Here is a 27,729-nt window from a genome sequence, read left to right on the forward strand (position 1 = left end):
TTTCAAACCCATTACATTATTATTATTGAAAAGTGCTCTACAATTAATCTGCAGATCAGAGATGCTTCGATCATGGACATCATTTCCACAATTAACTCCTCAACGAAATTTTTCATCTTCTTAATTAAATGAGAAATCTTTCATCCACCAAGGTTTTGGATGCCAAATTCTTCTGCCCAAGTGTATTACGGATAAACCTAAATATCTAAGAACATTTTAGAAAACATGTATGAATGAGGAAATACTTAAAACAGTATGTTTCAGTATCAAACATAAAATAATAACCTCGTATTATCTTTAAATTGTAAATAATATGAGTGAACTAGGTGTTTAACTTTAGCATTTTTGAAACATTTTCTTCTACCCTTCCACCCTAAAGTATGATAGAATTATGTGTGATTAATTTTAACAGATATTTGTGTTTTCTATTGAAAATTATTTGTAACCTCTTTATTCATGACAGCCATGTGAACAAAATTAGTTTCTCACAAGCCTATTTGACAAAAAAAATCAAAAAACTATTTTATAAGTTCTCAGTATAATCTTCTGTCACTGCATACTGCTAATTTACTGCTTAAATTATCTAGTTAACTGTATAAACTGCCAAGGTGACCCATATTTAAAAAAATATTACTTTGTTCTTAAGCTGAAATTTACCTCTTGTTGCAAATATGTCAGAATAGCTGCTAAAACAAAACTTTGGGAAGCCAGATCCACAACGGAGAAAAACAGGATATCGAAAATGAGCAGCGTTGTTTCATTTCCATAGTAGAGAACATCAATGAAAGTGTGTCCTTCATCTACAAAACAAAAATATTTTTTGAAAAATTACTATTGCTGTGAGTTGCAAGTTTGTGAAGTTCTTCAGTCCATGCTGAGAAAGCTGGTAAGAAAAAGGGAACTCAGAGCCATAGCTAGTTTATGACATTCTGTGGCAACATAAAGCTAATTGTGTCCTTCTATTGAACAATAACACAAACCTTTTCACTTATAAAATGGTGCAATACTGGTGGAAAACAACAGGAAAAACCTGCCTACCACACGCAACTCTATTCCCTCCTGAAATCTCAGATTGTTTAAAAAGGTAGTTTTAAACAACAAACAGAGGTAACTGTCTTGTCCCTGAAACTTCTAGCAACTGTTAGCTCTGGCCCCAACTCAACAAAATAATAAAAACATATGCTTAAAGCCTTACTTAGGAGGAGGTTCAGAGCTTAGCATTATCTTTATTTATTGGTTAACAGTGCCCCAAAAAATAGGTCTTTTAAGCTTAAAATACCTTTTTCATAGCCAAAGTGCTCTAGACCATTTATCCACTTCTTTATCTTATCAAAAAGCACCATTTCTAAAAACGAACACTTAAGCAATTATAGAAAACATATTCTTTCCCCTCTTAGTACTTTTTCAGAAAAATGTCCAATACAAGTTTGATTGGAAACAGTGTATTTTCATTAAAAATTGCATATGTCCTACTGCCATGAAATCCTGATTTATATCTGAACTTCTGGGAACCATGAGAGTCTGAACAAACAATATATCAAACAATATATTTCTATCAGTGTTTATGATTATGAACTGTATCCTTTCAGTTGCCTAAAAGAAAAAACATTGCAGATAAACAGCAAATTATAAATAGGATTTCTGTAACCTAAAGAACTTCTCTTAAATATAGAGACCCCTCACAACGGGTCATTTAATGATCCCTCCTGCTGTAAAGTCCAGTTCAGATTGTAAATCCTGAGAAAGAAATCTACACAGAAACCTAGACACTTAAAACAGTACAAATACCACAAATCTTTTTACCATTATAAAAAATACTTTTCTCTATTGGTTCCATGAACTCCATGCCAAGAATCCGTTCAAGCAGCAACTTATCTTTAACAATATAATCCATTTCTTTATGAACCTATAAGAAAAAGAAAAACGATACTTCTTGTTTCATGATTTCAAAGAAAAAGTGCTTTCTACAAAGTGAGGCACAGCTACTTAGACCTTTATGAATGAACTGGTCTATTCCAAGACAAAAATAAATACATAACAAAAAAGGGTTTGTTGTTTTTAAGAGCAGTCTTACTGTCTTTCAGATTTACAGTTTTTAGTCTCTACTTAGTATAACGATATCTTCCTTAATATAGGAATGTCAATATACATACGTGATCAATAAAAGAACCGAGAAATTTGTTCATGGTGTTGTATGCCCTTGTGCTCTGTTCGAAGGTATTTGCAGATGACTCCAAAAGCCTTGCAGGACCACGTTTCTGAAATATAACATGACTGTGACTTCAGCAGAAAAATTACATATTTTAAATAACATTTAAAGAATACCAGTATTTCACTCACTCTTGTTAGGGTTTCATGAATCCAGTCATAGTGCAGTCGCATTTTTCTTGAAATGGAAATTTGAAATGTCTGCCCATCTGTGTTCGGTAACAAACCTCTCTGACTACACAGATTTTCCTATACAATCAAAGCAATTATAAATTAACATTATTAATGTCATTCATAGACCCAAAACAAGTCAAAAGCTTTTCATCTCCTCTCTTTCATATATACATAGCACTTAATAACTCTAAGTATTTGAATCCATTGCACTCTTGTTTCTAGTACAGGAACATTTTCTTAAGACATAAAATCCTGACCCCTGCTGTCACAAAGTCATATTCCTCTTTTCAACTGTGTTCAGTTCATTACCTTTTAATGTATCTTCTGATATTCACTCGGAAGACCTTTGCTTTAGGTTTATTATTTTTTTCCTATACTTGTCCTGCCTTTTTTGGTTGTTTGTTTTGGATTCATGACTTTTTCCATATGTTTTCCGGGTCACATTGAAAAAAATGTCAGAAACTCCCAAAAATTGAAAAATTTGACAACCCCTGTTTACCCCAAAATTATATTAAAATAAGCATTTAGGAAAAAAATTATTGGAACACACAAGTCAAAAACATTGTTAAAAGGTTACTCTATATTTCAGTGTTTGAGATTTAATTTTCACATGGTTATGTTTTTTTTCTGCCAGTTATCACTAAAATAGCAATATCCTTTGTCTAAGGTACTTTCTTCTTAGTTGTCACTAAAAAGATGCAAGATATGGCATTTAGTGCAAAATCTCTGAACATATATTAGACATTTTACATTTGCCTGATCTTGCACCAAAGATACAACATACGACAAACTAGAAAAAATACTTATAGAAATTAATTTCTGTAAAGAAGAAGTTATATCACCATAGTAGAAGAGATGGAATAAAAGAATTTATTGGTGGAGCAGATGTTTCTTTATTAGGAGTTTTTCAGATTTGTGTCTTTATGAAACTTTTTTGGTATGCAACTTTTTGAATGTGGCCATGATCTTATGAAAAGCTTGAATATTAAAAAAGAAGGTTCTTAAATACAATAAATAAGACTTTTTAGAGAAACAGGAATTTCATATCTTTGAAGTCTGAAGAAGTAACGAGAGGAGATAGTGAAGAAGATGAACAGCTAGTTAAAATAACTATTGAATCATACATTTACATACCAACACCTGCTATCTTGTGCCTAACATAAGTTGGTGTAACGTAATGCACAACTGCAGTTCCACAATGCAAAGGTCTGAGGGTTTTTATGTAAGATAAATAACCAGAGCAGGTGTAAACTTTAATAATTTTACTTACTGCTTCTCTCTTTAGGTTCATATTCATTTCTTCCATATTGGTATCTGCATGTCCATGCACTGAGCGACCATGGATATAATAACCAAAGCAGTTGTGTGACAAGAGAAACACTGAAATCTAAGAGGTAGGGGAAGAGAAGAATACTTTAATTAACAATTATAATTTTATTTTTGAACTTTTGAATTCACAATGAAGATCAGCCAGCCCAGCCAGCCCTTCCACATACACAAAGTAGGTAAGTACCAAAATAAACATGGGAGAAAAATATTTAGTAACTCTTTTACTGATCAGTTTTATCTATATGTAGCTAAAACACGCACTAGCTTCAAGTTTAGTTTATCAACAGCAAGGATCATTACTTAATTCCACTGAGCCATAAACCTATGGTTCCAGAACCCTTTTCAAATTAAAGTTTAACTGAAATCTTGCAGAGTTCACCAATAAAGTGAGCCGAAAGAAACATTGACTTTGGCTGTTAGCTAATACTACCTGATTAAACTAATGGAATAAATATTATTTAATATTCTTAAAACTATCTTGGGCATTATTCAATTTAAAATGCCACTGTACAACCGACACAAAGAAATACTTACATTGCTCACGCAACACAAGTCAACAAATTGGCTGATCTTATCTTCAACAAATCTTTCATAAAACACAGAAAAAAATATAACCTGAAATAAATCAACCAAATTTTCTTGTATTAGTTCACCAGATTTGACTTTATTAAGCAATTAATTTCACAGTTTAACACTCACAAATGACAGAATTCTGTAGTCTGTCAGAAGGATTGACCTTTATGAAATGGGATTAACATACTTCTTCTAAGAAGTAAAGTTGTAGCAATAACCTGCTTTTCATTTTGAACTTGTGAGATCCTTGAAAGTTGCTTAAAATAAAACAAAGTAGTTGCATAAATTCACATCTTTGAGAGATTTAAAATTCTGACTATGAAGTAAGATGTCTCTAGCTCAGAAGGTTCATTTTGAATCCAAAGGGTGTACTATGCTAAAGCAACTAAACAAGAAGTTAAGAATGCACCCAATGCTATGATAAACAGCATGATTGTCCTAGTGATATATTCTAGCTTCCAAGAACCAGTCTGAAAATGGTAATTCAGTATGTCATGTGTTTCACATACCTGTAGGATGGCAATGGCTATCCAGAGTGCAACAGACACACCAAATCTTAAAATGCGGCTCCAAGGAGCTACATAGCTCTCACTGCTTCTTGTAAGACTGGAAGAAGCATCCATTAAAGCCAGGTTTGAAAACCCTACCACCTGAAGAGGTAAGAAGGTCCATATAACAAACAATAGGAGGCAATGAATAGTACTAATTAGGATCCTGTTGTTCCCATCATAGCAGGAAGTAAGAAAAAAATTAGAAAAAACGCACCTAGGAATAGTAGCATTTTCACTACGATAGAGCTCAATTGTGCGATCCAGTGTCATTACTGAGAAACATTACAAACATAAACTGTATATATATGTGTTGATACATAAATTAAAAACATATGCAGCTAAATCTCTGTATTAGGGAGGGGTTCGAAACATATTGAAGCTTGAAATCCAAGACACCGTTGCAAGCTCAACAAAAACCAATGTTTATTACCAAAAGGTGGCCAACAAAACGAACGAACCCAAAAGGGAGGAAGGAGGAGAGAAATAAGACCCCAGCACGACCTCCCCAGTTACCCAGTTGTTGCCCATAAAGTTATCTTACCAACCTAGCATACCTATAATTACCCATAGCAGAAGCTGCATCCTTGGAGAGTCAGTAAGTTCACAAACTGGCAGGCGTCCCCGCCAAAAGGCAACGTTGTCCTTGGTGTGAAGTTAGCTCCCCCCAAGAAAGCACTATCTGCTCTTTATACAATTAATTGAGTGGCCACAACCTCCGAGGTGTGGCCAGCACTGCCCAGCCCAGGCCCTCAGCCCCACCTCCCAGTTATGTAAGTACACCTCTTCTGCGCACGCATGAGAACTTCGGAAACCCCCTCACGCACGCGCAGTATGCTTTGGGGGTCTTTCTTAATTGAGTCTGGGGGCGAGCCTTCCTCCTCCTCCTCCTCAATCTCTCCTTCAAGCGACCTTGGAGGACAACTAGCCAATCACAGAATACCAATTAAAACAGTTTATACAAGAAGCTCTCTTCAAGGACAACTTTCCCGTTTATCAGTGCTTGTTTTCCCATAACTTGGCAAGGAAAGAGCAAAGCTTTCACAGGTGGCAGGGCCAAACACAGACCAAAAGTAAATAAGTAAATAAATTCACCCTGGCACAATCTCACAAAAAGTCAACATTGGTTTTTACTGAAAAACTCCACAGGATTCTACTGTTGGACTGCATAGGGATCTTATTTCTGTCAAATTTCAGCTCTTTGGTCCTATATATTCCAGTGTTAGAACAAATTTTTCATGTCTTTTGCAACTATAAGAAACTCATTTTTTTTGTTTCTATTGAATAGAAATATATTTCCCCTCCACTATCTGTATGGCTGAATCTATTTTAAACTAAAAATCTGGAAAAAGTCCACAATAAAAAGATGAGATGAACATTATGTCTTGAAACACTTAACTGGTGAAAATCATTCAAAACTGAAGCTGCACCAGAAATACAGTTGTGGAGGGTTGACCATTTCCTCATGATCATTTCCTCATGTCCTACTGATTATTACCTGGGAGAAGAGACTGACACCACCTCACTACAACCTCTCTTCAGGTAGTTGAAGAGTGCAATAAGAATACGTGCTCTCTTTTCTAACATTCTTTTCTTGTAACAAGGCACCTAAGCTGGTCCTGGCCTGTAGGTACCAACAGCAAAAATGCTGATGTAGTGAATGAGGAAAGTCTGGGTTTTTTTACTGTATTTAATTTTACTGTATTTAATATTATTTAATTTTATTTAATTTAAAAGAAAAATTTAAAAACAGAAGTATAAAACTGAGTAAAAGTATTAAACATATGTAGAAGAACCTCACATAAACAACTATATGCAACATGCTTTAAGAATACTTCCCCACAATAGAAGTAACTATTAAACTACAGAAGAAGCAAACCAAAATGTTTTTTAAAAGGTAAAGCACAATTTCTCACATACCCTGAAGCTGTAACTGAAGGCATACTGCCGTAGGAAGGAAACCAGAAACAAAGCTGTAAGCTGTGATGGGAGGGAACTAGTAGGCAATAAAGAATTGAGTGTGTACACAGATTTATCAGTCTCTTAAGCCATTTAGGGTAACTCATTACCTTAAAAAAAACCCCAACCAAATAAAACTAATAAGGGTGTTTAGGGTATTTAAAGGTTGGGGGTTTTTCAAGTCTTCCTTAGTCAAATATTGCAATGACCTATCCATACATATAAAATAAAAAAATGCGTTAAAATAATTATTTCACTAAGTTACATGTTTTCAAGTGAACTTGAAGGTGATCCACTGTCACCTTAGAGAATGCAAGAATTAAAAACCAGACTCTCAAGTTACACTCTGACTGTGAATCATAAAAAATAAATAACAACAACAACAACAATATTCATCATAGTAGTTATACTACCTCCAAAAAAAAAAGAACTGCAAGCACTTGAAAGAGGGGATTTATCTTCCTCACTGTCTGAATCTCATTCCATTCATTTGCTATAAAATATGTCCTCCATATGCTCACAGGTGCAGCAGTACTTTTAATAACACCTTCACCTAAAAAGAGTACATACAATAAAGCTCTGAAATTTAACACTTGAGAGTAATACCAGAATTTAATCAAAGCTGTTTATACAAACAAGCACAGTTCGAGTTACCTTCAACTGCCTTAAGAACTTTGCCCTTAGGTCTTTCCCAGTCAATAAAGAAAATATCTACAGTAAGTTGTGAAATCAGCAACTGTAAGAATTGCAGAGCCTAAGGAAAAATAAAAAGGAGAAATATAACAAGTAAGGACAGCAATAGCATGAAAGATGAAGAAATAATCATTGCATTCATTAAACATAACAAATAACGTCGTGACTAGACTTGAGACAGCAACATTATTACCAACTTTTGATATTTTTTTTAATTTAAAAGCTTGGAATAATGATAAGTCATGTGATGATGTCCAAAATGACAAACAAAATACAGCAAAGTAACAAATTCTAAAAAACTGTTTCCTCATAACATATTAACCTGTATTATGAATTCCAATGGAATTCCATATAATACCCACAACTAATACAATATTTGCATGTACCATGAAGACAGAACAATGATCTCTGAATTCTAAATATTTGAATATGTTATTTGAATCCATCTTCTTTTTAATCAGGAACTGACAGCATTTATATTCTGCTTCAAAAGAAAGCACTTTCTTCTTGATACGATGCTATTTTATTTGGGTTTCTTCAGACCTTTATCCTTGAAAGAATGATTTTTCATAGACAATCTTCTTTAGACATTTGTTTCCCTATTATGACTCCACAAAATAAATTTCTACGGGAAAATTACTTAATTATTATAAGAACATAATTGTTTATGTCTATACACTAATAAAATGAACTGTACAAGATGTTTAAAACCAAGTTTAATTAAAATATACAGAAGCATGTTAACATGTATTTAATGGTGAGGAAAAAAAATATTTACCTTTAAACTAAATGCACATGCTACGTATGTAACAAAATCTTCTTCTTGAGATGGAAGTGGTAAAAGGACAGAGACAAAATGCTGAGCCTGTAATTGAGAAGTTATATTGAAACACTGCACATGGCATATGTAAAAACACAGTAAGTGCTTAAAAGTGAGTAAGCTTTTGCAGAAAAAGATCAATATTTAATGTGAAATCATTTTAAATGTGTAAAATATTTTAAGTGACTATTAAGCAGACTGTAAGTACAATGAATCCTAAGGAAAAGAAACAGGTGAACACAAAATTTAAGCACACAAAACAGAATATGATATAGAACTTGCCTCAATAGTCTGACCAGAAAGAAAAAAAAAAAAAAAAGAAAATTAATCTTCATGTAAAAATATATGTAATATTAATAGGTTTTCGTAGCACTCAAATCTGGAAAAACACTTACTTTGAAGAATACAAGCCAATAAATCCCTGTGCCCACTGTGATGATAAAGAAAACGTTGGCAAGGTCTCCAGCATAAAATAGTAAGAACTTGAAAACTGTCTGCAATTATAAAAACACACTGTAGAGATCTGTAAAGCTAATTAAGTAATGCATATATACATTTATATAAAATGTTATGCAGCTCACACAGGAAAGTCTAGAGCCTTGAGCAAAGCTTTTCTACTGTGGTCATATATTTATGGTATATTCACTGTCTGAAACTTCTAAATGCTAATCTTTGTTCAAAGACGAAATAATTTGAAAACTAAGTCCACTCAACTGATCAGAATAGCTCTGTAAATACCTTTATTTTTACCAACAGCATATTCTGAATGACAATATCAGAATAAAAAAAAATGCAAAAACCTATTTCCTGAAGTGAACCTAACTCCCAGGCACAGCTCTATGCAGCTGGGCTAGAAATTATTTCAGTTAGCTTAAGAAACAGAATACTTATAATCACAGGGAATCATAGCAAGGTCTCATTAAAGGGGGGAAGAAATGTCCCCTTTGAAGTTGCCAGCTGTTTATACCTGCAAGTCAATTATAGAGCTTCCTGTACGCCTCTTCCAGCCTGCAGTCTTGAGAAGGGACCATAACACTGCAAGCCCACCCAACACACCCAATGCGACCTGAAAATAATGAAAAATTATTTGCAGATATTTTTTAAAAAGCAAAAAAATAGAAGCTAATAATTCATTAAATCAACAAATTAAAGGGAATTGCAACTTACATCAGTCTGAATCCGAGCCTCTGACTGATCCATCTCATAATTGACTGAGAATGAAACCTGAATATTAAGATGCAAAAAGTAAATATGTATAGAAATTCTGAAATGCTACAACCATTAGAGACAGTGGTAGTTTTCACAATTTTATTTTAAATTAAACTATAGGTGACCTGAGATGTTTGTGTCATAACAACCTCCTCTTAGTCCATTGCTTTAAACAAAAACTCATTTCCTTGCATAAATTATTGCTTTCAGTGTACTGCATAAAGAATACTTTTCCTGTTATTTTCTGTGCATATAATTTTATTTGAACTGTAGCCTAATTTAGCATTATACAACCAACTTTGAACTCTAATTATTTTAAGTTAAAATAGACTCAATATAAATTAAAAAGAGAATCCTTTTAACCACTTTGTTTAAAAGGCTTAAGTTTTAGCGAAAACTTAAGAGCAGAATTAGAAACTGCACCAAAATGTTCATTCAACTGGAAAACTGGAATTCCAACGGACCTAAAAGTATGATTACCAAATCAATTTGATTAAGATAGCACAAAGATCTCACCATCACACTCTGGATTTCAGGGTTTTGGACAAGCACATCCGTGTAAGCAATAGTAATTAGAGGAGGGTAGATAGTTCCTCTCTGCATATGGGATACCAGACGAATACTGCAGAAATACAGAGTATGATTAAATGAATGAGTGCTTCGAAAGCATTCATTGAAACTTGTACTAATAAGAAAATACTAAGAGAACAGAACAATCTGATCAATAAAATGTGAGTTTCAAACCCAATGGCATGCACTTCACATTTTAAAAGCAACCGGAGTGTACAAAGGCATGTACACAAATATATAAAAAGAAAAAGCTGGGAAGGATTGTTTATTTGTAAGAAAATACCTGAAACAATCTTTACCTGCCTACTGACATTAAGATAGCTGCAACTGAAGCCAATTCCATAAAGTAATTTTTCTCAAAACATTACAGATTGACCTTTCTTATGTGTATTTTGAATTTCTGGCATTATCCTTTTCTTGAAGGGGATGGAAGGGTGTTCTTCTAAGATACATAAACTAATCCTTATCTTTTGAAATGATGTAATATGTAATTCTCGGTAAATGGAGTCAGTATATTAAATTAATCTCTTGGGGATGGCCCTGTGCAGGGCCAGGAGTTGGACTCGATGATCTTGTGAGTCCCTTTCAACTTGGCATTTTCTGTGATTCTGAGAAGGTTATTACTTGTATGGGTCAGTACTCAGTGCTATTCAGCAATCTTTTAACTGATAAGTTGAAGGAGAGCTGAAAGAAAAGGAAGATACCAATTTCTTGGCAGTCATCTCAGAAGACATTACATCACATAAAGAAGAAAAAAAAGTTTCTTTCAAAATATATTCCAGCTTAGATTAACCATCAGTAATGAGCCTAATATGCAGTCTCACATTTTCAGTTAAATGACTACAAGCCTACTCTGGATTGTATAACAGAATAGGCAACAGGTTGTAAAAATACTGCAAAAAAGAATATGGAGTACGAAATAACATCCTTGTATAGCCAGCAAAACACACATTGAAAAAGAACTAACAGAGTTTTCAGGTCTTTCCCGATGACACCTGCTTGCTTCTAAGAGGTGACTGAATGCCTGCTAACATGGTCTGATCCACTGTACCTATACCACAAGTCAATGTTTTCTCACTCACTCATCAGAACAACCTATGGAAATTCATGCCATTTCCACGTAGCCAACGGAGAAAGAAGCACATGTTATATATTAGACATATTAGCAACAACATAATAAAACAACTTTCTTTTGAGCCAATAAAATGCAGACTGTGCAATACTGGTTTTATTTTCTATGTACTATATATTATATGAATGAATCACCTTATTGCTATTTTGCTAGCAATCCGAATTACCCTTGGTGGTTTTCCCAAGTCAGTCTCTTTTCCACTAAGCGTATCCACCAAAAAAAACCGACGAGTCAAAAGCCAGTTGTTCATATTAGTACCTTTGAAAAAACATAGTTTCACACAGATAATTCAGCACAAAAAAAGAAAAGAAATCTACTAGAAATTACACATATAATGGTATAACACATAGAACTGTTGAGGATATAAAATTGTTTATTTTCAATTTAAACAAATACATAATGAAATGAGATTACTTTATTTGTGCATACTATCGATGGGAACAGTGTATGCAACCAAAGCTTACACTTAAACTATCAGAACTTGCCCATAAAGTATTAAATTCTTTAAATGGAAACAAGTTGTGGTGTGTTGTGGTATCTTTAAAACAACTTAGCAATAGTAATGAATATAAATTATTTGTTTAAAGTTATTCAGATTACTTAAATTCAAAGAAATGTTACTGTGACAGTCTTACCTTGATTAACAAACTTTTCGTTGTATTGAAGATTCAAATTTAAAACTGGCACGGCCCAAAGATGTTGTTGTCCATTGTCATCATTATATTCAAGGAACAGGTCATAAAAGATTGGATTAGCAAAATCCAATAAAATCTTAGAAACTGAAATTTTGCACTACAAGAAAAAAAAGTTAAAATAAAAAGATCACTAGCGATTTAATTATTTTATCGAGTTGCAGATTCATTCCCTACAAAACTATTGTGCAATCTGTCCCACTTCTTCACAGAAGACAAAGTCACAGAATCATCAAGGTCCCCCCTGAGCCTCCCTTTCTCCAGGCTAAACAACCCAGTTCCCTCAACTGTTCCTTACGAGACTGGTGCTCCAGACCCTTCACCAGCTTCGTTGCCCTTCTCTGGACTTGCTCCAATACCCCAATGTATTTCTTGTAGTGACGAGCCCAGAACTGGACAGAGCACTTGAGGTGCGGCCTCACTAGTGCCGAGTACAGGGAGACAATCACTGCCTTGGTCCTGCTGGCCACACTGTTTCTGATATAGGCCACTGGCCTTCTTGACCACCTGGGCACACTGCTGGCTCATGTTCAGCCAGCTGTCAAACATCTTTTCTATGAGAGAACTTTCCAGCCACTTCCCCAAGCCTGAGCACTGCATGGAGTTGTGACTCAAATGAAGGACGTGGCACTCTGGCTTGTTGAATCTCATACCATTGTCCTCAGCACACTGATTCAGCCTGTCCACATCCCTCTGCAGAGCCTCCCAACCCTCCAGCAGATCAACACCCCATATCCAACATGGTGTCATCTGCAAACTTGCTGAGGGTGCCCTTGATCCCCTCATCCAGATCATCTGAGCCGTGGGGAACCCCTGGCCACCAACTGGATTTAGTTCCATTCACCACCATTCTCTGGGCCCAGACATCAAGCCAGTTTTTCATCCAGCAAAGAGTATACCTATCCAAGACATGAACAGCCAGTTACTCCATGAAAATGCTGTGGGAAACAGTGTCAAACACTCTACTGAAGTTCTGACAGGCAAGGCATTCCAGCTATTGCAAGCAATTACAAAGTACTAACGATTTTATACAAACTTCTTAGAAATTATTGCAATTCACTAGAATGACCAATGCGGAGAATGAAGATTTTAATGTTTTTCAACAGATTAGGAAAAAATATCCTAGCACACTTCACAGGCATAAAATTTGAAACAGCATAAACACTAAAGTCAAGACACACAAATGCTAAAGTCGTGGAGTACTGAATCTGGTTCTGGGCTCACCAGTAATGGAGTTACTTGATATAGCCCCATGCGGGCATCTCTGCTATGAGGAAAAGCTGAGACTTCTGCCAGAATAAGAAGGCTCAGGGAGATCTTATCAATGTGTACAAATATCTGAAGGGAGGGTGTACAAGACAAAGCCAGGCTCTTTTCAGCACTTCCCAGTGACAGGACCAGAGGCAATGGGCACAAACTGAAATCCAATTCAGGGGCCCAGAGGTTCCCTCTGAGCATCAGAAAACACTTTTCCACTGTGAGGATGACCAAGCACTGACACAGGTTACTCAGTGAGGCTGTGGAGTCTCACTCCCTGGAGATATTCAAAAGCCATCTGGACATGATATTGGGCAACCTGCTCTAGGTGGCCCTGCTTGAGCAGGAGAGTGGACAAGATGACTTCCTGAGGTCCCTGACTACCTCAACCACCAGGACTGTGTGAAGAAATTAAATATGAAAGTAGGTGCATATATGAACAACCAGGAAGTCTTTAAATACTCATATAACATGTCAACCATGTTTTCTCCAAAGCTGTAGGAAAGAAAAAAAAAAGTATTGCAACTCATGAAAATAGTTACATTAAAAAATACTCAGTAAATTATTATTTATTGGTGTATATATTCAAACCCAGTAATATTAACAGTTAGTAATACTTAACAAGTTCTACAAACTCAATATATCAAATACATAACATTTTAAAGAGCAGAAAAAAAATAACCATACTTGACTAGTTCAATGATCATAAAGAGAAAATGTTTTCACTCTGTCTGAAATACTGAAATATGGATTAAACAAGATTAAACAATATGGAAGAGTAAAAATATTTAACACTTGTCAATGTTATTTGGTAAACACTTTAGATTTCACAGACTAAAGCTTTGTATTACCCTACCAAAACTTTCACATCACCCAAGTAGCAGCCAGAGTTTATGTATTTTTGCACTGCAACACATAATGTGGGGAATGGTTTTGAATGTAGATGAGTTAATAAACAGTATTAATATATAGGTATGAGATGCTGTGCACACATAGGGAGTTTTATAAAAATAAATATGTTTCTTTCACCACCCCCTGCCAAAGAGGCTATCACCTCCCCATTTAACATGTTAAGTGACAAAAATCAATGATACTTTATTGTTGGCAGAACCATCTGTGGCTGACTGAATTTAGCATATAAGTATACACTGCTCTATCCCCTCTTTCCTTCCTGCTGTTTAGTCAGGTGTGAAAACTCCAATAGTTTTTTTCCATAGTTGAGACAACTAAAGAACCTCTTTGATGAATCATCTGTTCGGCCTTCTCTCTGTATTGAGATCACTAAAATCAGGGCACACATTAAAGAGTTAACAGGGATAATATATAGGCATGGCATGATGGGATTTGCCTTCTTTCTGTATGAAACCTGGCCAAAGGTGGCAAAAGGAAAATCAGAAGATATAATGCAAAGTATATGAGTGTCAGAATTCAGGCATTGTGTTCTTCCACTGCTAAGTCAGCAACCTCACTAATATAAATGCCAGTTTAATTTATTTTGATCATGCTATGTAATTCACAAGTTTTGTGATGTACAGTTAAACGATTTAAAAAACCCCACTTATTTCAGTCAACAACAAAAAAAATTAAAATAAGCACCACTCACAAGAAAGAACTTCATGTTGCAGCTTATGGCTAAACTGCAGATGACCTTCAATATACACTGAATTACTAATGATGTATCAAGCAACTTGACTCAAAATTTAGAATAGCATTTTATATCTTACTTACACTTTGTTGGTAAGTTGTTCCAAATGTATAAGCTGCATCCAATTTAGTTTCTGTATCAGGACAAAGCTGAACAAATCATAATTATAATTAAGTCAATTCAAAATTATCATTTTCTCACATGAAAAATATTTACAGGTACCTCAAGCAGTTTATGTATTCACAGTTCTCACAAAAGATATTTTGTTCTATTTTTTAACAGAAGGAATATTTTGAAGAGTAAACATGATTATTTATTGCAATAATATTGGTGTTCTTAAAATGTTGGTTTAGCTTATTCATACTTGCACAGCATTTTTAAGTTCCACTGAATCTGTGGACAGTAGCATCCAAACAGGCAAGAATAATCTTTTTGAGGACTAAATGTTCAATGCACTGTGCTGCCTCAAGCTTTATTAGTGGCTTCTGCTAAATTCAAGAATCCTGTAAGAAAAGGAGTCCACATTCATATTACACTATTTCTCTTAAGCTGGCATTATCAGAGGATTAAAGTTACAGCAAGTAACAGAATTTTTTCCCTTTTTTTACTCTAACACTTATATTTTCTGCAAAGAACAGCAGATTCAGCTGAATTTAGAAAAAATGGGCCAAATTCTAACTAAATTAGCATGGCATTTAGCAAAGGGCATAGCCATTTTCCCAAAATGAAAATCAAGTCTAAACTGATATAAACCACAATTCTGCTAGTGCGAAACTGGAATTCTGGGAATTGCTACAATTATGCACTGAGATCGCTTTAGCACTGTGATGTCTTATCATCACACACAACCTATTACATTAAATGAAGCTTTGAATGGAAAAGATATTCCTTTCCTATTGGTTCTTGATAGCTATGAAATTCTTTGCCTTAGAAAATTAATATGCCCTAATGAACCTTAAAATTTCCCTCAGAATGTATAATTTTCTATGCATAGTAATTGTCTTAGTAACCTGTTCTCTCAGACACTAGTTCTCCTTAAAACTGGAGAGGCAGACACAAGACGGTTCACCCTGAGAGAGTAACAAAAGAAACAGCAGTCACTATTTAAATCCTGAATGTCAGCTGCTTTTCTGTAGACACTGTGGCATTTGAAGTGACACACTCCAAGAATGACATGAAGAGCCTAGAAAAAGGGACAGAGAATTCCCAATTGTTCTTGCTAGTGTTTCTATTGTTGCCTGCCAAGGGAAATACTGAGAGTGCTTAGATCACCACTAGACTGCTAAACAAATTCTACTCTGTAACATGTGCTGCAGCTGCCCATTTCTCTTGGTGATAAGCTAATTTACTATTGCACTTTCTACTTGCTGCTTACTTGCAATTTTTACAGGTTATCTAAACAGCATGGTACTGCTGAAGTAGAATGTCTGTGTGTACCACTGAAATCTGAGGGTAGCGTATCCAAGGGTACTGTCAATCTTCTAGCCAGTGTTCCCCATTTCTATATAAAGTCTCCCAGCAAGTATTTATAACTTTCTGTTATGAAAAAGACAGGCAGATGTTGGCCAAAGTGTACATTTTATGTTTCAAACCAAAAGAAATAAGCAAACAAAAATCCAAAGAGAAGTGAAATAAAATGGGGCAGTACATCAGGTTTCCTGCCTCTTTTGACAGTGACAAAATCACTGATTTGCTTGTTACCCCCACAATGTGTGCAAGCGGGTGACAACATCCAACAGGGACATACTCATAGAATCGTTGTCATGGTTTGAGGTGCCCCCCCCGAGAGACAGGGGCTCAGAGGTGACTGGGTGCCAGGACAGAGTTCCCTGGAGAGCCAATCACCATTCGTCTTGTTCGCTTCTGCTGAAAAATCATATATACCCAGCAGAGAAGCTGTTGGCAGTTTTGCTGTTGGTGTCTGCTGCGTGTAGGTGGAGAAGGCCAGGGAGTGGCTGGGCTCCTTCTTCCCCCCTCCGGGGGGGAGGGGAGCCCTGCGGCCCCCCAGCTCTGCCTAGGCCAGAGTTAAAGGCAGCATTTAGAGTGAGTGTTTGTGAGGGATGTGACTCACAGCACCTGAGGTAAGAGGAGAGAGGCAGGCCTTGCAGTCAATCCCTCTTCCCCCCCCTTTCTACAGTTAAGTTGTGGAGGGGGGCCTTTTCTTTCCCTCTGCTGTAAAGTGGAGGAGAGGCTCAGCATTTGAAGCAGAGCCAAGTGGATGGGCTGATAATAAAACAGCTCGGTGCTTGGGAGAAGAATCCCAGGCGAAATTGGAGACGGGCTAGAGAGAGAGAGAGGCTCGGGAGTTGCCTGCCGAAGCTGACCAGGGGCAGCCGAAAACTGACTTGGAGGAATGAAGACTCCAAACGCCTACTGTGATAAGCTACACTACAGCAACAGGGAACCAAGGTATGAGAGGACAGACTCACAGCTATCTTCTTGGACTTTGTGAGGAGGAAAAACTTCCACAACAGCTGGAGCTTGGTGAGGGGGGGAGCGTTTGGGCTCTGAACACTCCCACGAGGGAGAGACTGGTTACTTCCCAGCCTGAAAAGGCTTCTCCTGGACTAAAGTTAAAGGGAGGGACTTAAAAGGACTAATAGAAATGTAATATATATATATATATATATATATATATAGTTGCCTTTAGTTTGTATAGTATTTATTTGTGTAAAATAAATGTAAATACTTCCCCTACAGAAGCCTCTGGCCTGAAAGTTCTCTCTTCGGTGTTGGGATAAATTGTGGGAAGGGGTGGGGGAGCCTAGAAATTAAATTTTTAGATTTCTAATGTGGCTCAAACTGCCACAATCGTCTATAAATATATGCGAACTGAGAGCTAAAAAATACACTTTTCTCAACAAGCAAAAGAGGTCTAATCAGAAACTACACACATGGGTAACTGTGCTGAAAGGAAGAAAGAGATGGTTGGTTTTAAGTGACAAGCATTATTTTTCAGATCTTTCCAATGTTCAAAATTTATATTGGTAAAATGGATGAAGGCAACGTCGATGAATTTATACCTGTCATTTTGTAGAGATCACTGATCAAGAATCAGGGGCTATTTTCCCTAATGTAGCTCTATAGTTATGAACTGTCATTAGTGTAGTAACCAAACTTTTGGTTTTTGTATTAATTTGACTAAAGGCAATCAGAAAGTTATGGTATCAAGGAAAGATAACTAAAATCAGACATACCTGTAAGATGCCTCCTTCCAAATTTTGCCATTTAAGAAAGTTTCCTGCTGCATCAAACGAGGCTGCAATAAATTGCAGCTTCACATCCTGATGATGAAAAAAAGATAAAGAAACAATTAAACTGACCTAAAGTGGACATACATGTTTTAAGAGAATGCTATCTCATCGTTTTATGCTTCCTGAAACTTTCAGCATAATCCTTCAATTTTTTCCCTTTTGATTTTGTTTTAAATCTTGGTTTTGGTAGTTATCTTTTTCAAAAAAACTCCCTACTTTACCATACTTCTACAGCTTCACTGGAAAAAGTTCCAAAGGAACTTCGACACAGGTAGACATGCCCTGAACTAATCAAAAATCTATGCAGATTTCTAATGTAGACTATGCTGGACCTTAAGGGCCTCCAGGACTTTCAGTGTTAGGAAGAATAACGAGTATTTTAGTTGTTAAAACAACTGCAGCATTGCAACATTGTTTAACTTAAAACACAGCCTTTTAGAATATGGCTGAAAAAGACTGATTTTATTTTTGAGTCATTAAGAAAACTCTCGATAAATTTGGCAGTATAATTGACAAACAGATTATCACTAGCACTACTTACCTTCTGTGATTAGCTTAACTTGAATAAACTATTCCAGTTATTCTATTTTTACAGTGAATCTGTAAAATAAATCACTTCACTGTTTGATTTACTATTTGGTTCCTTCATAAAACTGTGCCAGTTAACAATCTACTTGTAGCAGTCCATCCCTCCTAGGGATAGATATATTGCTTTGTTAACACTGAAATGATTTGGTTTTCTCACCTCTTTTGTTGTTTGTTTTTTTCCTAACTCACTGTAGGAAGAGGAAAAACCTGGAGTAATACACTGAATCCATCTCTGATACAACTCAGCTTGTAGAGATTTGTAACAAATATTACAGTTGGTATAAATGAAGTAGGGAGAGCAATGTGTGTGTACACAACAGAAGCAACAGAAAAAAAAGGGTAAACACCACATAACAATGATGAAGAACACTATTCCCAGCAACAGAGCTGAGAAATGGGTTGTGATAAAACCGTGGCAGAGATAAATTGTCAGCAAAAGACCCTGCACTTTGGTATCCCAGGTGGGTGGCAGCAAAGTTACAACACACCACATATATCCCGCTTCTTCCAATTATCTCACCAGGAAAACTGAAAAAAGGATTAATGCATTTCGAACAAGGAAAAAAGACAAAAACCAATTTTGCTTCAGATTTATGAAGACTGAAGTAAATAAGACTGAAGCAAAGGACAGTGGCAAAACAACTAGTAACTCCTAAGGGGTATAAAAGATTTGTCTAATTACTAGTCCATTGCTGCCAACCCAGGACCTTGGGGACACAATGAACACTTAATAGCTGACATCCTCTGTTCTGTGTCACACAATTGATCCTGGTCAGACCACTCAGACAAGCACATTTTGGCCTTATGAGAATGTGGGTATGAGAGCATAAGCAAAGCAAATGTGTGAGTGTCAGTAAAATCATCTTACTAGACATTATTTTACACAAAGAGCGCCGCCTTCTTCCGTAAGATCTCACAGTGAGTTCTGTTACACTGACTGCCTAAAATATATCTTTAGTAGAGTCACAACTATAATAAATCTAAGCCTCTCTATGTGATTATGTCTTGTTCCTAATGTCTGCTTTCCCATGTCTACTACCCAAAACTTACCTTATCTCTTCCTTTAAAACTGAAGGTTGTAGGGAAATGATTTTTCTCAAGCACTTGAGAAGCTAATCCTGGTTGATCACCATAATATAGCCATGGAAGATTATGCCTCCTGAAAAGAATTACAATGTTTTCTCTAAAGAAACATAATATTTTTCATCAAAGAACATTTAGAATAATTTCCATAAAATGCTATTAAAGACCAAAAGTTATGGAAAAGGCAACTTACCAGTAGGCTATTGAATGACTGATGCCTAGTCTTGCTGTACCGATAAAAATATATTGAAATAAACCACAGGCATCAGTACTTGAAGAACTCAGTGAGTTCATATTCATCACACACATATTTCCAAGAGCTTGGCATGCTGTTACATTTGAGTACAACTGCAGTGTAGAAACACAAGAACACACAAAAGTATTTAATTACCCCTCCTTTTGATGAGGCAATCATAAAATTAATGCTATTTTTAAGAAGCCACTCCTAAACCTTTGTTTTCACTTAAAAGGAATTTTGTTTTGTAAACACCTAGTATTTTCTCCCACGTATTCAGGTATCATATTTTTATAGGTCTGCAGATGGCAGCGTAAAATCAATACTCTCTCTTTTTCAGTTTATTTTAGTTGCATCAGCTATGATGTGATGATGTGACAGAAATGTCAAAATCTGCATTTAGAAAACAAAGTAAGAATCAAAATGTTTAATACTGCTTTGGCTATACGACAAAGATGACTCCATCAAAGAGCTCAGACTGACAACTATAGTTGCATGTATTGTAAATATCTTCTTTTCAGTTTCAGTACTTTTTCTATCCTGCTGTTCCTAAACTATGTTGTATCTATACCTTGTTCAGTTTTGGCAAACAAACCAGTGCTAAGTGCTAGGCAGAGGTGATGCCTGGCATCTCTGTGCAGTGATCACTGCACTAGGGCTAACTTGCCACCTCCTTACTCCCTTTGTTTGGGTCAGATCCGTGGCTGCACATTACATTCAGGCAGCACCTCTGAGTTGCTGAGCAGCTTGAGGACACACAGGACAAACTTATGTTAGCAATGAGGACAGTCTCGGTGAAAAAGAATAGGACAAGTAGGAGAATACATCTCAGAGCTGTGTTTACCAGATGATGATGGGAGCAGCCACAAAGATGATCTGGGAAAATACTGAACAAGAGTCTGATGAGACACTGAGTGAGAGAACACCTGCCATCCTAGGAACTAGGCCTGGGAATCTGAAACATCCTAGAGAAGTGCAGGTGGGTACCTAATGTCTCTGGTACATCAGAGACCTCGTGAGATACCATCAATAAGCACAAAACCAAGGAACTGTAACATCAACTTATCATCTGGAAGCACGAAAAGGATTCTAGAGGAGGGAAAACATTCCAAAAGAGTAGGAATTAGCAACTGCTATTGACTGTTGTAGATGAAAGAGCACAAAAACAGTCTGGAAAAAACAAAAACTAGCCTGAGAGAATATAAACCACCATCTTTTGGCTGCTCCAGGTGGTGCTGTCCTATGCCGCATTATGTCTCTGTGATACAAAAATTACTTACTTTTTACCCAAAATGGAGAGTGACCTCTGTCCTTGCCTGTGGTCTCTCTCTTTCAATCTCTCTAACACACAGAGAATGTCCTCTACACAAACTTTTCTATGAGCTCTCCTAGGCAAGTTATCAGACCATGCTGGGGATGCCTGGCTGATTCCAGACTCTGCAATGTGGATCATCTTTGAAGTGAAACTTCACTGTCATCAATTTTGAGGCCCCACTTCTGGGTGTGGTTTAGTGAGTATGGTACTGGTACTATTTTGAATAATATATATACATAGGCATGCATATAGGTAATTGATCCTAAGCATATTTGCTGCTTTACTAGTGATCATTTTGTAGTAGATTGTAATATTGAAATATATGCTTGTTGCTACTACTGATTGCTGCTACCACTGGAATACACATATACTTGCTTTATTAATTGTAAGTATACTCACTTTACTGGTAGCTATTTGTAGTAATCTCTAACAAGGAAATGTAGGAAATAAAGGCTCTGTGTGCTTGTGTATTATGGAATTCTGCAAATCCACTATTGTGATCTTGAGAGACCAGTAGGCCAGGTAACCCTTTGGGATGTGACAGATTGGAAGAAAAAGTAGGGCTTGAGAAGTTAAAATCTGATTTTGAGGAGTGGAATGCAGAAGGAAAAGGAGCATGTGTGATAACAGAGTTGGTACAAAAAAGAGGCAGAGGCATATCCCCTTCACAAGTGTCTGTGATTCTCTTGTTGCACCCACTCTTCCACCCATGTTTACTGTCACCCAGAGCAACATAATGGCAAATAACACTTGCATACAGAAAGCAAAGCAAAGCAAAACTAAAAAGGATGGTTCTATGGTGATCCTTCTACATCACAAACCAAAATTAATAACCAAAAGTCAAATATGAGGTAAAGACCAGGTGCCAATCAATACTGAATATGTAAGAAGTTAATTTTATGAGTGATCCCTTCCTGGATATGCTCAGCGACAGTTCACATACTGCTGACTAAAGTGGGATTTCTTCTTTAACCCCATTCATCTTGTGAAAATTCCAGCCCTGTTAACTTGCATTAACATTGACTGTCCTCAATATTATTTAAAAATAAGCAAGGTGACTTCCAAAAGTTAAAGTGCCATGCTTTTATAGAGGGTTCTACTTCTATAGAAAAAATCAAACTGCAAATGTTCATGAAACTCACCCAACAGGCAAAGGCTGAGGACTGTAGGTTTTTCAGAAACCACGCAGATGTCAGTGTTATACCCTGTAAATAAGGATCTTTTTTTCACTGTCTTTGTTCACAACAATTTATCCATAATGTAACAGTCTGGAAAACTAAGTCAGCCAAAAGATGCTACTTATTTTTTTCTAAGAGCTTTCTGTCCTTTGTAAATATCTCAATCAAACAATATCAGTTCAAAACACAACCATAATGCAATAATTTCCTTCACTTCACTAAATTAGACAAAATGTAGAACAAGATGGAATATTTAAGCTTTCAATATGGATTTCGAGGACAAAGAAGTTTTCTTACACAATGCAAGTACTAGCAATTTCAAGGGTAAGATGTTGAGTTGGTAAATTTAACTCAGGACCAAATTTACCAAATTAATTATTTCACAACCTGTTTTTTTTAACAACTTACATTTGAACCAAACAGTGTTTGTAAATACTGTAAGCCATCAAAAAAACATATTCTCAATAAAATATTGCTTACAAAATGGCATTTTCAGGAAGCAAGACCATTATTTGATACCAGGAAAACTGAAGACTGCTTTTTACTTTCTTTCAAGCAGTAGCCTTTAAAATCCATTCATTTAGGAAGTAAAATACATTTCTTAACCACATAGCATTTCCTGAATTCAGAAAATGGTCCTAATTGTGAGCAGATTTCACAACAAAAGTTCATTAGCTAAAATACCTTCATTCTTCTCCATAGAACATATTTTCACTCATTAGCCAATTCAAGAGTTCAGCAATTTCATACAGAATTTCAAACTTTAGAGATGTCCATTTTCTTCTATAAGCTCTAAGATGAAGATGTAAGCTCAATCCTTATATGTTCTTTCAAATGTTTTACATAAATACCAATTTTACATAGTAATAAAAACTCTTCAGCATTTTTTTGTGATACAAGAGTGTGCTTTAAATGCAAACAATTAATACAAAAGACCACATGCTACTTGTTTTGATACTGAAGTCATGTAAATTACTTCTCTTTTTCAGTTTCCAAGAGGGCATGAATTTTTAAAACCTTACTCTGTTAGAACAGTGCTTGCCTGGTCTCCATACCTATACTCTATCTTGATGCAAATCAGACAACAAACTACCACCTTTTTTTTTTCAGGATTGGAATTTAAAATATTTACTAAAAGTAAACAATGAAGAGAGCTTAAAAATGTTTTAGAATAAATATACTCACTAGCTGTGCAAAACGAACAGTTGCAACTCCCTTTGGGGGTAAACTTTCCTGAGCAAAGAAACACAATCCCCCAGTCTGAAAGAAATAAAAGAATAAAAAAATAGAAATTTACACACTTGTCAAAATAACTTTTCTCTGCTGAACTTCAATATAATAACCATTCAACTTACCAGAATGTTTGGGCTGCTGCAGTCACAAGACTTGCTTACATGGATGAATGTTTTTTCACATCTTACACACCTATGGATCACAAACATGAAGAATGCACTTAAAATGCACTTAAGTATGAGATTTGCTACTTAGTGAAAGTTGATTACATAGCATGCCCAATAACAGTGTCAGCGGCTTCCCTAGTTCTGAAATTCCAAAGTTATTACCTATTTGTTTCTACTATCAGTGAAGTAGAAAACAAACCAAATAGTTAATTATCAAAATAAGAATTCTATTTCTGCTTCCAATTCAAAGCCTGCTTTCTAGTCACACTAAAGCCAGACAAACAAACCAAGCTGCTGGTCATAAAAGGACTTCAGTGAGCACGAAACAGAGTTTGATATGGAGTTGACAATTTCCAATTCACTGCCTTCGAAACTGTCATCCCGAAGATACAGACTATTCCTCAAGGATGTTCCATTTAAACAGAGCATGACCCGTTCAAATTTATCATCACAAAAGGCAAAGAACACCCACCTACTTCCCGATGCATCTGAAGCAGAGAAGGACTGCTCACTTCCATTACAACGTATGCACAATGCTTCGTTAAGCAAGATGCCATCGATGCTTCTTTCCACTTCAGTAGAAAAGAAAAGCAACTGTGATAAAATTGCACGATTCACAGTATGTCACACAGATTAAGAAAAGTGTGGAAAAATCAAGTGTCTGTGCAGATCTACAATAAATTCAGAGAGTTTATTCTGAAAAAATCAAGAGCACAACTTGCAAATAATTTCCACTATGTGTGTATGTGTACACTGTGTATAGCTATGCACATGCAGCTTAAATTTAGTGAGAATGGCAACATTTCATGTGTAGTTTTTTTGTTCTTTTGCTATTAATTCTGAACTGAATTTCAAACCAAGACTTCACTGCAAAGCAAAAATTCAAAATGTCAAGCTTACAAATTACTGGAAAAAAAATAATTAAACTTCATCTGAAATGATTCATGCAAATGTCACAAATCTCAAGTTTCAAAACTGCATCTTCCAGCAACTAAATCATTTAGCAAGAGATTTCAAGTCTAATTACAAAAAAACCCCAAACCAAATAAAATAATAAAAAAATGACAATACTAATGTTCTTCCTGCATGTTAAATTACAGAATCAGCTTTGCTCTCAACATTTTACTATAAAAGCTCAGAATGTATTTTGTAACTCTCATGAAGTTTAAGGAAGAAGACTGGTATTCATTGTTTTTCAGATTCCTAGGAAATTTAAAATTAATGATCTGGAAAACACTGATTCTCCAACATACTCTGTTAGAAATGTAACTAAAGTGGACATTTAAAATACTTATTCAAAGAATTACATCCATGCCATGTCTTTGAAAATAAGGAAAACCAGGGGTCCCAGGAGCTCTTATGTTTTACACTCCTGATGAAAACTGTACTTTGCTTTTAGGTTTTAACTATGCAAAATAAACAAAAATATAATTAACACAAACACTAATTAATGTTTCAATTTTAACATTAAAATTATTCTTCTGTCTACTGAGAGTCATCTGCAACTAAGTAAGAAGCAAAGTTATGGGGAAGCACGGCATAGAAAACCACAGATACAGGTGTGTGTCTCAGGGGAGCAAGAAATCCAGTGATACTAACACACAGCAGTTTGCTTGGCTTGCTCAGGCTGTTCTCTTCCATGTACTCTTACATATAATTCCTTTCTGCTTTATATACTTCATAACATTGTTTTTATTCCAATTTTAATGCTTCCATCCAGTGCCAATAAGTTTAAAGGAAGCAATACATCAGTATTCATTTTTGGAATGTTTACATAATAATTTTTATTGCAATGTGCAATGGTACAGATTTATCTGTTGTCTTTCAGGAATGACAATTAAGATCAAGAGGAAAGCTGAATTTTTGCAACAGATATGTAAACATACGTCAAATTTCCTTTCTTATTTAACAGAAGAGCATGTCTTAGTAAACTCAAATATATAAAATAAGTACTATCATCTCATAACTTGCATAAATTTTTTACCTAATATTTCATTATTGGGGCATTTACATTTGCCTTCCAAAGTCAGGCCTTTAGGGCAAGTAATACAATTCCACCCATCCTGAGTAACTCCGCTCTGAAATAAAACATAAAACTATTAGAATTTTCAAAAATATAGACATCACTCAATATCTGTGAAGAATTGGCCTTATCCAGACATTAGTTACAGAAAATGTGTTCAGATAAAACATTGGTAACGTTCATGAAGCTTTTAAAGACAAATAAAAGGCTAAACAATCTGGTAAAAGCAATTCCTATGCAGATACAGACTAAAAAGAAATTCAGCTCTTCTGAACCTGTTAGCTCACACTCTTTAGTGAAGATAAGAGTTAATTAAAAGTAGAAGGTTTAAAAAGAGATATAGACATCCTACACTGGAAAAAGAAAAATAAATAAACATAATAATAGACATATTTGCATATAAATATATGGAAGTAATGGATATGGAGGAGTTCTAAGTTAAGCAGCTTACATAATTGCATGGAATTTTGTTCATACTCAAACAGTTCACATCCACACTTACTTTATATTATGAAGTAACTGCACTACAGATAAAACCCAAAATGTTACTCCCTTCTCCACTATCATCATTCTATCTTTTCAAAACCCTTGCCAGTAGATTAAAGACAAATACCACCAGTGCAGGAAAGAGAAAGAAATAGCAAATGATCAAATCACCAAAGAATATTTGTCAATGTCTTTGTCTAACTTAGCAAGTAAATGCAAAGAAGAGGGAAATTACCTACAATGCCCATTACCCATTAAACACCCAACTCAGGCAACTAAGCTGGCCTCTTAAGAGTTCTATACTTATTGAAGAAAGAGAAGTATTTGGGAAGGCTTCACCCTGAAAAGCTGATTTGCTACAAAAAAATATTTCTCTATTTACTATGACAGGAAAAAGCTGGCTAAGCCTGGTGTCTCTGGCTCAGTGCTCAAAATTATAGCTTAATTTGTCAAGAATGGTAGAAAGAACTGACCAAACTACAAAGGTATTTGTAATTAAAGTAACAAAATACTAGCAGCTCATTTTGGAGTAAAAAGAAGTATCGGGGCTATAAAGATACATAGGATTTGTATAAATAATCAAATAAGATACCTATGAACTGAAAACTATCTTTGACATTTTACAGAGCTGTGTGGACAAGAATAACATAAAGCAGAAAGAAAAAGCAGTGGAAGGAAATTAACATTTAAAATCTTATTTTGTCTGCAGGGTCAAATTTGTAATGAAAAAATGCCTGCAAAATCATAATAATAAACACTTCTAAATTGAGAAAAAATACTACATATTAAATATATGAATTACTACAAATACTTCTAAATTGAAAAAAATACCTGTAAGTATGGTCTTAAAAATTCCCAAGCAAAGACCATAATGCAAAAGTATTTTAAATTAATGAAAAATAACTCGCAATCAGGATGAAATTTAAAATTAAAAAGTTATTATTATTATTATGGTAAAGCATGAAAAGTTCAATACTTACCATATTTTCTGGGCATTTTTCACAAGTAACAGAGAACCCACCATTACTGGAAACCATCCTGTATCCTGGCTCACATACACAGGAACTACCTGAAAAAAACAAAGCAAATGCACTTTTAATCTATATAAAACTGTTTTTTACAGAATGCTAAGAACTGCTCTTGTTCCCAAGAGATCAATATGGATTATTAGACAGACACAAAACACCTGAGATGTGGATGAAAATCATCTTGCTTTTTGAAAATGTCCATGTTACGATTCATACACAGATATTTTAGGAAAGTGTTACAAGGCTGACTGATCCACCAGGGTGCAACAGGAATCTCGAGCTTGTGTTTTGTGTGTTCTTTTTTTAAACCAAACAGATATAATATCTCAA

The 27,729-nt window shown here is 35.4% G+C and overlaps 1 protein-coding gene across 2 annotated transcripts; it reads right to left on the minus strand.

Moving 5' to 3' along the window:
* TMEM67 (transmembrane protein 67) lies at positions 1-27,440 on the minus strand. 2 transcript variants are annotated; one of them, XM_008922112.3, is made up of 27 exons: positions 27,352-27,440; positions 25,847-25,940; positions 24,335-24,434; positions 23,818-23,887; positions 23,648-23,722; positions 22,427-22,489; positions 19,928-20,082; positions 19,702-19,810; positions 18,007-18,093; positions 14,893-14,958; positions 11,851-12,007; positions 11,350-11,473; positions 10,030-10,135; positions 9,472-9,528; positions 9,272-9,370; positions 8,700-8,798; positions 8,263-8,349; positions 7,446-7,545; positions 7,205-7,344; positions 4,794-4,934; positions 4,246-4,326; positions 3,653-3,769; positions 2,341-2,457; positions 2,154-2,258; positions 1,804-1,906; positions 658-800; positions 1-205 (listed from the first exon to the last, which is right to left on the minus strand). In XM_008922112.3, the coding sequence occupies exons 1-27, from the start codon at positions 27,406-27,408 to the stop codon at positions 125-127; spliced, it is 2,733 nt and encodes a 910-aa protein (XP_008920360.2). In that variant the 5' UTR covers positions 27,409-27,440; the 3' UTR covers positions 1-124. The 2 variants fall into 2 exon arrangements, with proteins under 2 accessions (XP_008920360.2, XP_029815298.1); XM_029959438.1 differs by having other exon boundaries at positions 23,648-23,718; positions 23,811-23,887.
* Between the last annotated feature and the right edge of the window lie 289 nt (positions 27,441-27,729).

Source organism: Manacus vitellinus, unplaced genomic scaffold, assembly GCF_001715985.3.
Source record: "Manacus vitellinus isolate BGI_N305 unplaced genomic scaffold, ASM171598v3 scaffold_1_pilon, whole genome shotgun sequence".
In the NCBI taxonomy this organism is placed as follows: Eukaryota; Metazoa; Chordata; class Aves; order Passeriformes; family Pipridae; genus Manacus; species Manacus vitellinus.

Coding starts and splice junctions, on each gene's coding strand:
- TMEM67 (XM_029959438.1), bottom strand. CDS start 27,408: ATGGTTTCCAGTAATGGTGGGTTCTCTGTTACTTGTGAAAAATGCCCA. Junction 11,474..11,850: donor CGAAAAGTTTGTTAATCAAG/GTAAGACTGTCA, acceptor GTTTTTTCAAAG/GTACTAATATGAACAACTGG. Junction 3,770..4,245: donor ACTTGTGTTGCGTGAGCAAT/GTAAGTATTTCT, acceptor CCTACCTCTTAG/ATTTCAGTGTTTCTCTTGTC.